The following is a 14167-nucleotide window of genomic DNA, read 5'->3' as shown; positions in this document are numbered from 1 at the left end:
ATAGATATCGGTATGGTCTAAGCATCGGAACCCCTGGGAAGACACTGGAAATATAGTAAATGTATTTTTTAGCATTCGGAGCACTAAGGAAAATTGAGCAAGACTAATTGTTCAGCGCCATTTGTCGTGAAAGCTGTCACCAGATTGTTATGAACTGACTATAATTCAGCACCATGAAGGCACTTTCTTTTGTTGCGAAACTCGTGGATTTTAAAACTTTGGAACGACGTACTAGGCATCTATTCTCCATCCGGCTGTTATGAAAACCTAAAATCCTCAACGTAGAGGATAAACAAACGAAGTTTTCAACGGTCGAAAGGAGATCTTGGTCAATTTTTAGAATTATGCAAATAATCTTTGATACGAGCGCATTTGAGCAAACACATCAGTAGATTTGCGTTGTTTCTACGATGTTGGTGGATGAAAGTTAGAGATATACTCGCGGGTTTGAGACAACCGGTGACCTCAAAAAATTGAGACCTGAAAATTGCACGATTGTGGGATAAATTTAGATTGAATTTTAAGCGCGTGTACCCTTTTCTCTTCCGGCCGGGTTTGCAGTCACGTGACCGCGTGGTAGCAGGTTCCCTCTGATATCATTTGACTGAGCGGATGTATGCACAGCTGATCAGGTACCATTGGTGATGAAAAAAGTGGAGCCCCATGTAGTTTGAGAACTCTCAGTTGTTGATTGTGCTAGGTTTTGTCAGGAAGCGACTTAATCAATTACACAATGTGACTACCGCACAGTGTTTCAATAGATACCGTATTTATTCGATTAAACGCCGCGGCGTTTATTAAGTTTTTCGTGATTCGAGGGCGGCGTTTATTCACAATCCAATTTATTTCTAGCAAACAGTAGTATGGTAGCTGACCATTTTAAGTTTAAAAAACAGAAACATGTTTTAGTACTTGTCTAAAAAGTCATTTTTATATTATTCTTAATTTCAAAATTTACATGTTAATACTACTGCAATACGTAACGTGAATAAAATGATCTAATGTCGGATAGGCTTTCTCGACATCATAACTGTTACATTAAAAAAATTTAGTAGTGTTCTTAGCTGCGAGGATCTCTTACATTCGTTTCTTCACCGCAGTGCAAATATATGAATTTCATATATCTAAAATCATTATTCATCACTTGGATGGTATATTTGGACCCAATTGAGCTTGTTAGCTCAGTTGGTAGAGCGCTGTATTGATATCGCACAGGTCATGGGTTCAAATCCTGTACGGGCCTGAAATTTTTTTCAGGTCCTATTTTCAACTACTCGTTTCAGTAGTGTTCTTAGCTGCGAGGAGCTCTTCTTTTCTTTACTTCACTTCACCACAGTGCAAATATATGAATTTCATATATCTAAAATCATTAGGACTTCTGCTATTATACTCAAATCTAAAATACATCATTCTGCTATATTTTTTTTATGCCTTGCCGACCAAGCCTAAGAATCTTGAATGAATTCTATAAGTAAACAGTGGAGGAAGCATTAAGGAATACAAGCCAAGATCTCGACAAGCTGCACATGTTGTGAACTGAGGGTATCGTTTATATACCTTTTGTACTGATGTGAATATGATCAAAAGAGCATAGCTGACTGAAAGATTTATCTTCTCTGCACCTTTAAGATTGTCGCCCCCTATTATTAAATGCGCAGTAGAGCCCCGTTAACTCAACTGTCAAGGGAAACAAAAATGGGGGTTCGAGTTAGCTAAAAGTACGAGTTACCATGGAGCATGAGTTAACCATGTTCGAGTAGGCGAGGTTCTATTGTGTTTGTAGAAATTGAAAAGCTTGATGTTGGGAAAGAGCTGGGAAAAGTTTGATATCACGAACCTGGAGCATCATGTTTAGTTGTAATGATTAAGTCTTCACATTTCAATCGCTTTAAGAATAGTTTCTTTAACCAAACTGGCATACTTCTGGGCTAAGGCGTTACTTACAACGTTACTGTAATAAGTCACTGTCCAAAATAACTTTCCATTAAATGTCATCATGCTGTTGCTAAAAATGGTTCCTTGTTGGTGCTCGGCAGAACAACCGAACCTTGCTCGAAGGATGACGCTATCATCGGGAGATCCGTCGAGAAACTTTGCGTAACCCAAATTAGTGAAAACTACTAGCTGTCGGGAACGTCCAGCGAATCCATCATCTTCTTTAGGTTCTTCACTCATTGCTCCAAATACCACTGGGATCAGATACTTCATGACTGACCATTCCTTGATGGGTACGTTGTTTTTCAGTTTGGCATGGATGTCATTTGAGGCTTGTTTAGCCGTATTCCAAAATGCACTAGGATCTGGAGCAGCGACCACCAGGTTTTTACATTCCACGCCAAGAAAGTACGGTCCGGCATAGTCATTTGGTACTTCTGATCTCAGGAAGGGTCTGATATTGACTGTGACTCGGGTGGGGACTTCTGGCTTCTCATCCTCTAACATGGTGACCATGGAAACACCTGCTGCTGTCTGAACAGCCCCCTGTACTGTTGTCTTATGCTCCTTGCACTTCTTCAGTAAACTTGAGGTCTCGTCCTCAGTAAACTCTAAGGGAATAATCTTCGTCTTTGGTTGAATGTGCGGATATCGTTGGATTTCGACGCCATATTTTCTGGTAAAGGCATTACCTTTTGGAACAAATCCTCCCATCATTCGTGTGGTGAATCCGGGTATCATGCCCAGTATTCCAAATACCATAGGCAAAAGAAAGTGGTACCATTTAGGCGGGGTCACTTCATCAAGGTACAGTTCTACTGGTGGCAACATTGGCATGGAGGACACTTGAGGTTCTTCATTATTGAGTATGTTGCCCAAATACGTCTTAAACTCTGCAAACATTCTCGAAAAGGACTGCCCATCTATTATGATGTGATGAAAGCCAACTATGCAAATGCACTCATGAAGGTGTGAGGTTATTTCTGGGGTTTCTTCATCTGTGTTCGACTGGTACCTAGCATTTGGAAGGAAGGTGACTCTCCAAAGAGGACCATTTTTTCCATCAAATTTCTCCAGCAAGCTCTCCTCCATGACACTTTTCCAGTCGGTGGTATTTTGCTCTCGTAAATCCACCTTAAGAGTTGTCATCTTCTGCAGGTGATATTCTCCGTTTTGGTTCTTTTGATAGCACATGCGCAAATTAGGGTGTCTTCTCATGAGTAGTTCCATTGCTTTCCTCACCACTGATCCTGTAATTTCCTTTTGGGAGCGTAAAACTAAAGTGTCGGCAGGAATAAGACTTCCAGTCGTGTCGTGGACATGTCTTAACAATTCTTCTATAATGCCAAGCGGGCGTCCGTTGTCATGGTTGTAATTTTTTTTGGAACTTCGGTTTCTGACCTTGCAGTCTTCTCATAAACATGGCCAACAGAACTAGAGCCACTCCACAAACTGTAGCAAAGGCAAACATGGTTTCTGAAATTGAAACAAGTACAGACAGATCGAAAACTAGCTCTCATTTTGACTCAGGGGAAGATACTCTCTCCTCTTTGAACTATAGAACAGTAATGACCGAGTCTATGAAATGCAGGGAGCTAGAGACTGCACGTTGCAGGTTGTAGCAGCAAGTAGCAAAGTCAAACCACCTTAAAATGTTTAACCAATGACAACAGCAAGAGCAAAAATGAATTCAGAATTCCCACGTGAGCTCATGGTATTACCCACAGTAAATCAATCATGACATTAACAGAATTATTAACAATATGACAGGAATTGATAGAAATGGACAAATGCTTGTCTATATTCCATTCAAGACATATATAGCTGCAGGTCAAACAACTCAAATAAGTCAAATTCAGTATCCTTACAGATCGCTTTTATCACTTTTTGTAAATTTGTTATGGGAGGTGATATATTTGAATCTACGCCTGTAACCTGTTACTCGTATGCACGAAAATGAAAATCTTAAAACTGGCCATCTTGCTTGACAGTTACCCCCGGACTATGATGTGGAACTCTCTGTGATTTTAGTTTTGCATTGTAAGTGTGTTTAAAAAAAAATACAAAAAAATGAAATAGAAACATGGATGGGGTGAGCATCCACTCTCGATTGAAGAGCGCCACAATTTTATGACTTCAGGGAGCAGATACTTTACAAGACAATATCCATGGCAAAATTTCATGATAATCCACATATGATTCATAAATTCATAAAAAGTTTGGGTCAATTGACTTTCATAGAGCGTTTTAAACTAGCGATTTGATACTGGTAAAGGATTGTGGATATTGTGTGACTAACTCAAACCGCCGACCAGAGATCTAAGAAGGAAACAACGTTTGGTCATTTAATATCAGAATACAGGCCCCTTTCACACAATGAAGACATTATTTTTCTGACCACAAAAACTCCAATCCTTCAAGGGTTTGTTTTCTTGTGTAAATTAGCGCCATAGCGAATAAATTATGGTGGCCATGGTAGAGCAATGACGTCTTGAAAATGGCTGATTTAAACACGAAGCACGCACGTTGTCTGCTTTGCCCTGATCGTATTTTTTTTTAGCTACAACTATCATCGAACCTCAGAGGCATAAAATTTGGACTTTTGTTTAGTTAATCTTTGAATTCAGTTCCCAAAGTCTCCATAAAAAGTGGTTTCCTTCAATTTTTGAAGCTTCAATGAATTTAGGTACCGAATTAACATGGCGTTAAAATTTGAAGTACCCCACGACTATCCAGCCCGACTACACTGTTGTCTCGCGGTTGCTTGTCCCTCGTCATGAAAATTCAAGGCCTTTTAACAGCAAAACTTCGAGCAAATCTAACACTGCCTAACCACGGCATTTATTCAGTTTAATGAATAATGATTTGTTACAGACCATGGATGCCGAAGAATCTTGCGTGTTAAAGATAATCACGGTTCGTAGTGCTCGACAAGATTTCGAATCTTCGGACTACCACTTCGCTTATAAAACACGCTTTAAATTTTTGGATCTCACTGTAGCTTGTATGGACAAGATTCCTTTAGGAGACAATTTTGCTGAAGATACTTAATTCGCTAAAACGGTAGCTGGAACTTGCAATTACATGATTCAACTTAGGTCTTTAAATTCATGCAGGGTTAACCCTAACCCTAACCTTAACCTCAAGTCCTAACAACAAATACTTCAATACTTTGAACCAGTGTTATCTCTCTTGAACTGTACAGGGGCTTTCGACGAGGCTCAACTGCTCGCAGTTTTCATCGCGCTAGTATTGCGACGATTTACAGAAATGTTTCACACCCACCTTCTTTTAATATTTTGTCCAGACCCGTGTTTGAGGTATTTCTTGCAGAGCTTTAGACTGTACTTCTAAAGCCGTAAGCAGAGATAATTTTCTGAGGGATCTAACTATGCTGATAGCGTGACAAGTCAAGTTGGAGAGGGGTTCAATCTGTCAATCATAATCCGCGACAGGCTAAGTCGCGGATTATGATTGACAGATTGACGCGCGTGAGAGGGCAGACACGAGTGACCTATCGCCTACGCATGTCAACCTGCACTTTTCACGCGTGATCGAATTGAGAGCTTTAAAAGCAAAATGGTAAAACCTTGAAAAACAGAAAATGCTGAAAAAAAATTATTCTGGAACGAATACAGATAAGCAAGATAAGAAGACGAGCTTTAGACTTCTGTGGTCGTATTGTAATGAGAACATAGTAAAGGTGTTAGTAATATCATTATGGGATTACTCAATGATGTAAAAGTATTTTAATCAATTAACATGATTGTGGCGACTTATTTTAGAGACTTGATCGATGAATAAAGGCAGAATATAGAAAGCAATTAAGAAGTGAGTGTCTCCCCTAAATGAATACCGTATCGAACCGTAATCAACAGAGATGAAAAGAGAAAATGATATGGTACATCAAGAACCCAAAATATTCTCCCTCTATCGACTAGAGTTGACCAATATTAATAAAACTTATAAATGCCATTTCTTTTTCCATCATCGCAGGAACCACTAGAGAAAAAGGAAGGAGGGGAGAGAAAAGGAAAGGAAGTAGAAAGGAAGGAAATCACTTGGATGTAGATTATCTAAAGTAACAGCAAAGAAATTAAGTTAAAGTTGTATATCATAACCCTGTAAATTAACCCGTTTTTTTTTTTTGCTAAGAACGCTGTATTGAAGCTTTTTTTTGGGTATTAAAATAATTTTTTTGTTATTCAATGTTTCCTCTCGTTTCCTTCACATTCCCAGCATTTACAGTCGACGATAAGATCAAAACTTGCCAGTTCATTTCACCCTTTGATACAAAATTACCAAAGAGTTGTTTTTCTTAATACTCCCAATAAATAGAATCCAATCCATTAAAACAGCCACGATTGAGTACAAAAAATGGACACTTCTCTCAGGAAATAAAAAAGAGTAACAGTTTCCCACTTTGAATGCTCCAAAGATGTTCAGACTGGAGTTGAACCATTGTAAAACGTTTCCCCTGAATTCTTGTCTAACCAGCTGGTGAGTTCAGTTAAATCCATTACTAAATTATCCACTTTTACAGCAGCTCGTAATTTAGCAGACCGTGAGCGAGGATTGAGATAAACTTCTTCGTCGGTGGGATAAATAACTTTCTTGTGAAGTGGCAACCAAGCGCTTGTTTTCGCTTTGCCCGCCACGTTTGTTCTGGATCGCGTGTAACTCACCTCAGAATTCGCATCTTTAAAGAAATGCCTAACAATAGAGTCTTCTAAAGCATGAAATGAAATGACCACTAGCCGCCCGCCAGGACGGAGAAGTTTATGCGCCGCTTTTAGGACGCACTGAAGTTCATTTAGCTCATCGTTTACGAGTATGCGCAATGCTTGAAACGTTCTCGTTGCTGGGTGAATAGGTCGCGCAAATCTGTCCGACCGGCTGTGACGAACAGCAGCAGTCACAATGGCTGCTAACTGTCTTGTGAAAAGTATCGGCATCTTTGACCGGGCTCTGACAATTGCTCTTGAAATGCGAACTGAAAACAAAAATTAAGGAATACGTTATACTTATAGCACTATGGTGGACTGGTCCACAGTGCTGAATCTCTTTCCATTCTTTGTGAGTAAACATAGACCCTTGGCTCAATTTCCGCCATTTTTTTGAGTACAGTCTTGATCCTCCCAAGAAGGAACAATGGGGGGAGGGAGGGGGGGGGGAGAGGGGAGGGGTGAGCACTGGCTTATTTCCCAAACAAGCAGTAATCAATGTAGGCTGGTAATCCAGCCTACATAAACCCACTATGAGCCATGTTTTTCACCTGGGAGGGGTGCTTATCCAGTTCAGATTACCCTCCCTACTGTAACCAGGATTGGCTTTCCTGAAAGTTCACTTTTAACCCACGAGTATTCTGGGATTAAGAGAGAAGCAGTGCAAGAGTAAAGTATCTTCCTCTAGTATACATAAATGTGTATGAAAATCTCTGCCCAAGGTTTAATCCAAGAGAGCCATAGGCCACATTACACTTGAGTTAAGCCACTAAGCAATCAAAAGAAGTTAATATTTAATTCAGAGCATATTTAGCCCTCCATAAATGAGGTGACGAGGAGTATTGCTATATGAACCACTCCTGGATGGGATGCTAGCAGTTCCTGACAATTTGTCAGCATTCATTTATACTCTCCAATTGTAGAGGTACTGTGAGAGTTAAATGTCTCACCCAAGAACACAACACATTGGCCCCAGTCAATGAACCTGGAACCCTCCCCTCAAAGTCCAAAGCTCTCTAACTCCTCCCTCAAGGCAAGGTGTTAACATTAAAAATCAAAGCGTGTCTCTTTTATTAACACTCATCCAATAGATAGTAATTAATCCACAAGGTGGTATTTTCCAGCTTTCACAATTTTGTTACATTGCTAGTACCTAATGGAGTAGTATCCTCTATTATCATTTGGAAGTTAATGCCACTAACCCGCTTCTTTTTCTTGTCCATACTGTCTCAAAACAGCAGTAAGTTCTGTTTCATTGATAGAATTCACAACATCAGCTGCTGTCATCAGCAACCTCTTGCCTTCTGTTGACTCCAGCATATCATCTCTCTCTCCCATTCTCATATCAAGAGGACCATCTTTATAAAATGAAAACCCTCTCTCTGGATTGTCAAATTGTACACTTGATGCACCAATATCAAGGAGGATTCCGTTTACAGACTCCTTCTTAACACGTTGGCTTTTCAAAATTTCAAAGATATTACTGAATTTCCCCAACATGGGAATTAGTCTTCCTTTGAATTCAGGTCTTTCTGAAAGGATGTTTGCTATTTCTATAGCATCTGGATCTCTATCAAAGGCATAAACTTTACATTTTGCACTTGACAGGATTGCTGCTGTATGTCCCCCTGATCCAAATGTTGCATCTATAAACACCTAAAATGGCAAAAGACAATAAAAGATATCATAGTGATAACTTTCCATTACCCTTAGTTTATAACATTAAACTATAAGAATAATAAAACACAACGAACTATTGTTCAGTGTACATGTAGGTTAAGTGCAAAAGACTCTCATCTCACTACTTAAACCATTAAGGCCGGTTTACTTATGTTGGGTTATTCCCAAACAATCAGTAATTTCACTGTCCTAATTGTCCCAGATTTTTTAAACAAATGTAAACTTGAATTGTAGAGATACCTGATTTGAGAAACAAGGCCTTGGCCTTTTGGTGTGGACCTCTCTAAGGTCTTATGGGGTAACCACAAGATAGGGTGTTGTTAAGTTTTTTGTGCTCTAATTGCCTGGCTTACTTTAAAGTGGGTTACTAGGACAGAAATAGGAGAAAACTAATGATAAAAGACACTGTTAAAAGGGGTCCCAGCCAACCCAGTTGTCTGAATATCATAGTTCTTCATTTAGAACTAACATTTTGAAAGAATTGCATTTTTTTGTTGTCATTTTTGTCCAATGACCACAAAGTTTTTTTCCTTCCTTTTGCTCCCAGAAGGTGAGCAAAACATGGCACCTGTCCACCAATGCAAATTGCAGTAATAAACTAAGGCAAGACAGGGAGATGTGAAGTTATTTAAGTGCAGAATCCCTTTATAAAGCAGAAAATTTTGTTTGAATGACAAATTTGAGTCACACTCAAGACATATAACTAACAGGAAAAAACTAAATCAGCTAAGGACTTCAATCGTCAGTAGCAGCCGTCCTGGAATTTGTATAACTACATGTACAAACTCAACTAACGTAGTCACGGTATAAAAGTTTACTTTAATAAACTGGTGGATTTAGTTTATTTTGGTAAATTTTTAATCTAGATCTTATTAAGGTGACGTAAACAATAACTACGGCTTCTCTCATCTAAAATTGCAAATTCTACAGCAATTGTTTTAATTCCACAAGGGACGGCAACCTAATGAGGACTAAAATTGAAGCCAGAGCCAGTGAAAGAGCGTCAGGAGATATACCATTTAAAAGTATGCGAAACCTTGTCCAAAACCAGGAACAACAGAATTACTATGGGTTCGATTTCAAGGAAAATCGAAACTCTAGACACCCATGACTTCAGCTAAAAAAAGGAATAAAAACGACTTACTTGTCCGTCACGAGGAGCAAGAAAGCTGAGACATTCTTTCAACATCACAGGAACATGAACGGTGTGCGAATCACCTTGAGTACAAAAGTATCGAAATTTCTGAGAAGGAAATAAACACAGACTTCTAGCGCAAAACGAAAAATAACTCGCCGCCATTATTGTTTTTATAACCTAATGTGTAAAACCACTGACCAAAAATTGTTTCAAGCGCGCTTATTTCAAAATGGCGGCTGCGAGATCACATTCAGCTCAACAAGTTGATCCAGTGGAAAGACTAAAAGAGGAGTACAGGGCGTGGAAACACAGTCATCCTAAGGTTTGCTTTTTAATAACTATCGTGTCTAAATTTCTAAGGAGAAAATCGGTGAAGGGATTTTGGAAGAAGGCCTCGTGTTAAGTTATTGTACAAAACGTCACTTAATATTCCCGCAAAGTCACTCCGGAATTTCAGATGGAAAACAGGATTTCACCGGAAACACCAATTGTTTTCTTCTCCTCAGCTCCTCCAACACATGACTGATTGATTGTGTTGTTTTAAAAGGGCTATTATGTTTTGAATGTGCTGCAATAACTAATTCCTCAATACTGTTTGTTCATGCTCAGGACTTCATCGCTAATCCTGTAAAGAAGGACGGAGGAGAAACTGACTGGCTAACTTGGAGATGTGGTGAGATTAAGCGGTGGTGAATTAAGTTCTACTATAGTAGTTTTTTTTGCCAGTTAATGTTATTTTTGGAAGCTTTGTTGAAATTAAATGATTATTTTATAGTGATCTATTGCTGTCTTTGAACCCTGACTTTTAAGAACTTGATATTCTTTTTCTCCACAGCCATTCCAGGACCAGAAAGGGTATTAGTGATATTTACATGCTATCTATATAAATCAAATTACCCTCTGAGCAGGGTCACCTTTAATTTACCATAAATGTAGAAAGACATCACCAGCTGGGTACAGATTTATTAAATCAATAGAGTGCACTTTTTATGAGCTTATCAACACACTGAACCTCCAGGGATATTGGGAGAACACTTGAAAAGTTTGTTGTTCACCTCTAGCTTGTGATTCCCACATCTTATCATGTTCCCACAACATCTTAAGTGGGTTATTATGCTGGTAAACTGGTAGAAAGCACAGTAATGTGTATTTCTTTTTTGAAATACACTTTAGTTTTCCATGGATTTATTACAGCAATAGATGATAGGTTTTTAACCTATAAGTGTGCTCTTAGTTTCTTGGTTTTTTCATTTTAAACACATTTAGGTGGCCAAGACCACTTTGGTTGCCTCAGAAACTAGAGAAAAATTTTGAGATAAAATTTTCAAGGAAAGTTGCCAATTTGATGATCTGTTTCTGCCAGTATTACAGCAAGTTTTTATGGTCTAAACACTAGATCATTTAAATAGCAGAAACAAAATTTTTTAAGGTTCCTAAATGAAAACTTTGAAAATAGTTGAGCTAGGAGTGCCCCAGTATTTGACTTATTGTGCATCATATATAAAACTTGAATAACACTCTAGGTGGCTTGCTCTTACTCCCTCTAATTGAGTGAATGAGTGCAAATGGCATTGCCAACCTTATTTTAAAACCTAGTTAACTGAATATGAATTTGTGAATGTTAACTTTCATATAATTGTTTTTCAAATTAGACAATGTGGGAAGGTGGCATGTACAAGCTAGAGCTTTCATTTTCCCAAGACTATCCATTCTCTCCACCTAACTGTAAGTAAATTCCTCCAACTTTTTTGCTTTTAAAATTGATCATTTGCATGCATGTAACTATAAAGTTTCAATTTGAAGGCCAAAAATTGGTTTCACACTAGTTTGATTTGTGTTTCCTCAATGTTCCAGATACACTACTGTAGTTCCTTAAACAAATAGAAGACAAATCAAACTCAGCTTAAATTCATTGTAGCCTGAAATTTTAAATTGCAACATATATTCTTGTGAACAATTGTATTTGGTACACCACTTTGTTAATGATGTCATCGATGGGTTGGTCAGTTTATGGCCATTATTTCATCATACAGCAAGGAAGTGCAGGAATGAATATTCAGCAAGCAGGCCTTTATTGTGGCTGCTGCGCAACTTGGGCAAGGTAGTGGGAAGAAGGCAAAGGGTTTAGTCTCATTTTTCATGCCTCTGATCCCTCATATACCTCCTGCTTGGGGTTGACATAGGCAGCTAGGCTTTTACCAACTCAGTGGACTTAGAACTATAGAAGATACCTGAGTGCATTCAAACTTATCTAATAATTTCATTCAGTTGTGTGAATATCCATGTATTTACATTGTAGGTGTGTTCAATCCTGTGATCTTGCATCCAAATGTTTTTCCATCTGGTAAAGTTTCCTTGTCCTTGATTGACAAGAATAAAGGTTGGAAGCCACAAATTACGACCAAAGAGGTACACTGTGATTTAAAAGTTGAAGATAAATACAGTTTGTGGTAAAATTCTTAAGGAGGCATAAAAACATGATCTTATTCAATATTTGGAGCCTTTTTAACAGTTCTGTAGGAAATAAAAAAACAATGTCAGGGTTTTCAACCAGTATGAGTTGGTTTGGATCATCAAAGTAACTTTCATCATCCTTCTCTTCCAACTACATTAACCCTTTAACACCCAAGATCTGATTGTTAATTCTCCCCTCCAGCTGCTTCACATTTCCTTGTAAATAACTTTTGAGAATTTGGTGCCAGATCAAGATAACAGCTTCCTGATAAGTTTGAGTATTCTCGTTACCTGTTTGTTGGATAGTGCGTTGATATTATAGGGAGAAGTTACTTGTTGAGGGTTAAGATCAGATAAAGCTTATCCACATTATTTTGTCAAGTACCCCTAATGACTTACCATTCTTATTTTACACCCTTTATGCCCTTACATCAGTATGCATATTCTCCACAGTGTTCTCAATGCATTTCTTAAGGTGCTGACCAGGAGAATTTGTTAAACTATCAGGAGCTTCTTTTGTTGGTGATCATTTCCTTTTAACTATTTTCCTGACCTTAATGAGGGACTCATTGCTGATGTTGTAAGAAGAAATTAGGTGTTCTTGACTTTTAAGGGTCAAAGGTTTAAAACAGTTCATCTTTTGCATAGTATAAATATCAGACACCGAAAGAGTGGTGTCATACCAAAGTGTTTAATGATGCAATTAAGGATACAAAGTCACTAGGCTGATATATACTGAGGGACCCCAGAGTTGGAATTGATCTATGCTGAAGTTTAGAGCAAAGTTTGTGTTTAAAGTGCGTGTGATGTTTTGCTGTTATGTCATATTTTTATTTCCTGTTCAGGTGCTTCTTGGAATTCAGTTGTTGCTTAGTGAACCAAACTTCCATGAACCAGCACAGGCTGAAGCATATGTAGTCTATTGGTGAGTTTGATCTTGATAATTCAACTTAAGGGAATGCATAGTGTTGTACTTGAGTTTATTAAGCTCTTGGTAACAGTAGTTGTTCAAGGTGTTGTCAGAGAATTGTTCATTGTCTGGCTACTTTATATCTTTTGATGTAGAAGCTATTTGACATGTCAAGACCAAGTTGTCTTGTAATCTATCCTTTATAGAGAACCTCAGCTACAAAACTGTTTGAAGGCTGAGTACTGCCTCCCATTTTTGGCCTGTTTTAGATGTTCAGGTGGTGAAATGTAGTGCAATAGTACAGGAGTCACATATAGTGGATAAATCACCAAATTTTGTCTTACTGATGGTCTCATTTTCTATTCTTGCAGTCAAAGCAGAATGGAATATGAAGAAAGAGTCAAGAAACAAGCTAAAGAAATGACTGTAAATGGCAGCTGAAAAAATAAATTATATTTTTGATAAGATAATAGATGCTCCATGAAGGTTGTACAGACAGGTGACACAAGGAAGTTGTTATTAACCCAGACAGCAAGGCAGATGAATTTTTTTTGTCTTGCACAGGGTGTAAACAATCCAGTGTGTGGTGTAAATGGTGCCAGTGCCCAGAAGAAGGGCCATACTGTAGGCCCCTTTCTCTGTGAGGGTTACTAGAGGCATGCTAAAAAACATAGTGGTAAGAGGTCTCATAGTGATGGCGGACCACCAGTGACTGGCTTTTATTGAAATTCCTGGTTAAAGTTTGGCCCAAAATTCATTTCATTAACAAACTAGGTCATTGGGATGCTCCTTTATGAACAGAGTGCAAATACATTACAGTCTCAAAGGCAAATGTTTAACTCTCAAGCTTTGGACAGTTTTGCATACATTTTATTTGTGCATGTACTCACTGGTTAGAAGTGTATTTACACAAGGATGGATGAAATAAAGTTTACATCCAATAGAATATTATTTTCCTGCACTGCTCTTAGGCTACATTATCATCATATAATCAGTGTCTCACAAAATTTACATGATAGCTTTGCATTAGGTTTCACAGAGGGAGTAAACCTCTGACTGAAATTCCAGATAAACCCAACTTCTGCATTGCAGTCAAAAAAAAAAAAAAAGGAACATCACCCAAACATTGAAAATTGATTTTAAAACCTACCCATGTCCATTTCCTTGGAAATAGGGTCCCAAGGTTTCCTATGTGTCTTCAATCTGGAAGTTGGGTTATTGTTGGACCTAACCACATGTTCTTAAAAAAAAAAAATTGCTCATGCTATGTCTTTGTTACACTCACTTCAGAAAACACATAGGCATGTGTAGCATGTAAGAGTTATA

General features: G+C 38.3%; 3 protein-coding genes across 4 annotated transcripts; 1 reads left to right on the top strand and 2 right to left on the bottom strand.

The window, feature by feature from the left end:
• Nucleotides 1–748: 748 nt before the first annotated feature.
• On the bottom strand, nt 749–5361 carry LOC113684730 (uncharacterized). 2 transcript variants are annotated; one of them, XM_089184650.1, is made up of 2 exons: nt 5221–5361; nt 749–3411 (listed from the first exon to the last, which is right to left on the bottom strand). In XM_089184650.1, exon 2 carries the CDS (start codon nt 3163–3165, stop codon nt 1873–1875), a length of 1293 nt encoding a protein of 430 aa, XP_089040776.1. In that variant the 5' UTR covers nt 3166–3411; nt 5221–5361; the 3' UTR covers nt 749–1872. The 2 variants fall into 2 exon arrangements, with proteins under 2 accessions (XP_089040776.1, XP_089040777.1); XM_089184651.1 differs by lacking the exon at nt 5221–5361 and adding an exon at nt 4812–5026.
• A 311-nt stretch (nt 5362–5672) lies between these two features.
• LOC113684707 (uncharacterized) lies at nt 5673–9771 on the bottom strand. The gene is made up of 3 exons (XM_027202101.2): nt 9484–9771; nt 7862–8315; nt 5673–6928 (listed from the first exon to the last, which is right to left on the bottom strand). Exons 1-3 carry the CDS (start codon nt 9637–9639, stop codon nt 6378–6380), a joined length of 1161 nt encoding a protein of 386 aa, XP_027057902.2. The 5' UTR covers nt 9640–9771; the 3' UTR covers nt 5673–6377.
• On the top strand, nt 9683–13787 carry LOC113684708 (SUMO-conjugating enzyme UBC9-B). Its single transcript, XM_027202102.2, has 7 exons — nt 9683–9799; nt 10087–10150; nt 10313–10332; nt 11130–11202; nt 11777–11886; nt 12777–12856; nt 13213–13787. The coding sequence occupies exons 1-7, from the start codon at nt 9707–9709 to the stop codon at nt 13280–13282; spliced, it is 510 nt and encodes a 169-aa protein (XP_027057903.2). The 5' UTR covers nt 9683–9706; the 3' UTR covers nt 13283–13787.
• Nucleotides 13788–14167: the final 380 nt, after the last annotated feature.

The sequence above is a fragment of the Pocillopora damicornis genome, chromosome 10 (genome assembly GCF_964200805.1).
Source record: "Pocillopora damicornis chromosome 10, jaPocDami1.2, whole genome shotgun sequence".
NCBI classification, from domain to species: domain Eukaryota; kingdom Metazoa; phylum Cnidaria; class Anthozoa; order Scleractinia; family Pocilloporidae; genus Pocillopora; species Pocillopora damicornis.
The sequence above is the reverse complement of the archived record's forward strand: the minus strand, read 5'-3'. Positions and strand labels throughout refer to the sequence as shown.